This window comes from Frankliniella occidentalis, unplaced genomic scaffold (assembly GCF_000697945.3).
Source record: "Frankliniella occidentalis isolate FOCC.00 unplaced genomic scaffold, Focc_3.1 Scaffold480, whole genome shotgun sequence".
Taxonomy (NCBI): domain Eukaryota; kingdom Metazoa; phylum Arthropoda; class Insecta; order Thysanoptera; family Thripidae; genus Frankliniella; species Frankliniella occidentalis.
Genome location: NW_026267598.1, coordinates 20570 through 23119, shown reverse-complemented (window position 1 = coordinate 23119; position 2550 = coordinate 20570). Strand labels below are relative to the sequence as shown.

At 38.3% G+C, this 2550-nt stretch overlaps 1 protein-coding gene across 1 annotated transcript in view; it reads left to right on the top strand.

Annotated features, from left to right (window-relative positions):
- Positions 1-2437, top strand: part of LOC127751425 (uncharacterized) — a 9748-nt gene extending 7311 nt beyond the window's left edge. The window contains exon 2 of the mRNA XM_052274974.1: positions 29-2437. Within this exon, the coding sequence (XP_052130934.1) occupies positions 29-2437 (2409 nt within the window). The remainder of the gene's footprint in view (positions 1-28) is intronic.
- Positions 2438-2550: the final 113 nt, after the last annotated feature.

Below are 2550 nucleotides of genomic sequence, written 5' to 3'. Positions count from 1 at the left end.
TCAACCTAATCCTCTGCAAGTTTCCAAGAGCACAGATTCTCAAGCTAACTCTCTTCGTACTAATCAACCTAATCCTCTGCAAGTTTCCAAGAGCACAGATTCTCAAGCTAACTCTCTTCGTACTAATGAATCAGATCAATATCCAGAGCAGAAGATTAAAGATGAATATGCAAAGTTTTATTTAAGTATGGAAAGTGAATTTGTCTTGCCAACGTCCACCGTTCAAGTTATTGCTGAACAAATTCAGCGCACTACAGAATTAAGTCATCTTTGTCTCAAGAGAAAATTAAGAACTGAACTGGAAAGTGTTGGCTTTGATGAAAGTGAAATTAATAGTATAATTTCCAAGGTCTTTACATCAGATCCTATTTTCAACATCCATCATAAAACAAAAGATATTGATCAGTTGGGCACTCATCATTTAAGGACTAAGTACTGGAAATCCCACTACCCATATGTGGAGCCCAAAGAAGTGTTTTTGGGTGTTGATGCCAAAGGAAGAAAGAAGTGTGCTCATTTATTTCCCTTGAGGGAGTCGCTCACAACTTTGCTTAAAGACCCTGTCGTCAAAGCCTCGGTATTACAATCATTTGAAATTCAACCCCAAGATGAACACACCTTCACGACATCTAAGATATTTTCCGATTTCACTGATGGTTCGGCATTTGCTGATCACATGAAACAGCACCCAGGCAAGAAATGTCTTCTCCTTTTTCTTTATCAAGATGCCTTTGATTTTGGAGCATTTGGGCCCTCCCAAGGTGTTTATAAGCCTTTAGCATTTTACTATGCTCTTGGTAATATTAAGGCTGAGCACCGAACCAAGTTGGGATGCATCCAAATGTTGTACTTGGTTTTGGAAAAGTACTTTAAAGCTACTCTAGAAGAGGACCTCAAAGAAGTGGACAAAATCAAAGAAGTACTTCAGCCTATCCTTGATGAATTAGAAGACCTGAAGCTGAATGGTATTGAAATCAATGGCGAAATAATTCCTGTTTGCCTGATGTTTGGTTTGGGTGACAATGCTGGTCAGCATTTCCTCGGAAGATATGTTGGTTCCTTCTCAGCCACTCATTCTTGCAGATTTTGTCCAACTTCTACTAAAGATTTCAAAAATAACCCCACTGAATGTGAAGCGTTTCGCACTCCTAGAGAGTATGATGAAGCTGTGGAAATAGCCAAAAATAAGTGGATTGCTGAGAAAGAGAGAGCTTTAGACTTTGCTAGGAGGCAGGAACACCAAGATCCAACAAGTACCTCCAAGAAACAAGCTATCTCCAAGCATGCCCACAAGAAACTTAACGGTATACATCATAATGGAGTAAAGTTCTTTCCTTCTCCCCTGAATTCAGATAGCTTTCATGTGTCCAATTTTTCTCTATGTGTTTGCCTTGGCCATGATCTTTTTGAAGGTATAGTGAAGAATATGCTTCCTGCGATCCTGAAACATTTATCCCAAGTGAATAAATGGTTTACTCTAGACATTTTGAACCATCGAATTAGAACTTTCACCTGTGAAGGTAGTGATAAAAACGATGCTCCCACACCTTTAAAATCATTTGATAGTCTCGGGGGAAATGCCTCAGAAAATTGGACCCTTCTCAGGGTTTTACCTTTCTTAATCGGCGACTTCATTCAAGATAAAGAAGATGAAATGTGGTGTCTGTACTTGCAGCTGAAAGAGATAGTTGAATTAGTTACTGCTCCAAGAATTTCTCTACAGCAGGTTTTATACCTCAAGTCATTGATCAAAGACTATCTGCTGGATGTGGAAAAGTTGTTGCCAGCTTGCTTATATCCTAAGCAACACCTATTACTGCACTACCCTGATTTAATTCTGAAGTTTGGCCCACTTATCAGACTTTTCACTTTGCGCTTTGAAAGCAAGCATTGTTTTTTCAAAAGTGTAGCGAAGGCTTGTAGAAACTACATAAATATTACTTATACGTTGGCTCGAAAGTATGCATTCAAGTTTGCACTGGACCACAGCGATGGGCTCCTTCCACCAGACATTTCTTTCAATTCTCGGGACGTTGTCAGAGCATGTGATGTAGCATGGACTAAAGAACAAATGGATGTCATTAATACTATTCAGGATCTTGAGAAGATAAAAGTCTTAGACAAAGTGGAGGTTTATGGAGTGAAGTATAGCACCAGTGAAATCCTCCAGCTGGATCTTCTTAGAATTTGTGATCTTGAAGTTGGTGTTATAGAAAAAATACTTATGGACCACCACAATAATGTTGCATTTTTAATTGAAGTAATGTCTGCCACTAACAGCTTCAATGGTCACTTTAAAATTCACCCTTCCAAGAACAAAGAATTTAGGATTATCACATATGAAGACCTTGTTGACTATTACCCACTTCCAGTCTATAATTTTGGTAGGGCAAAATGTTTTGTCCTAAAGCATTCTGCACCATTTGTCTTGCAATAGACGAGTTTTTCCTCAGTATTTGTATTTCTGAGTAAGTAATTACCCTTGTCATTTTTCCTTCTGTTACTTTTTTTGTTGTTTCAAGAATAGACCATTAAATTCTGTTATTCTCT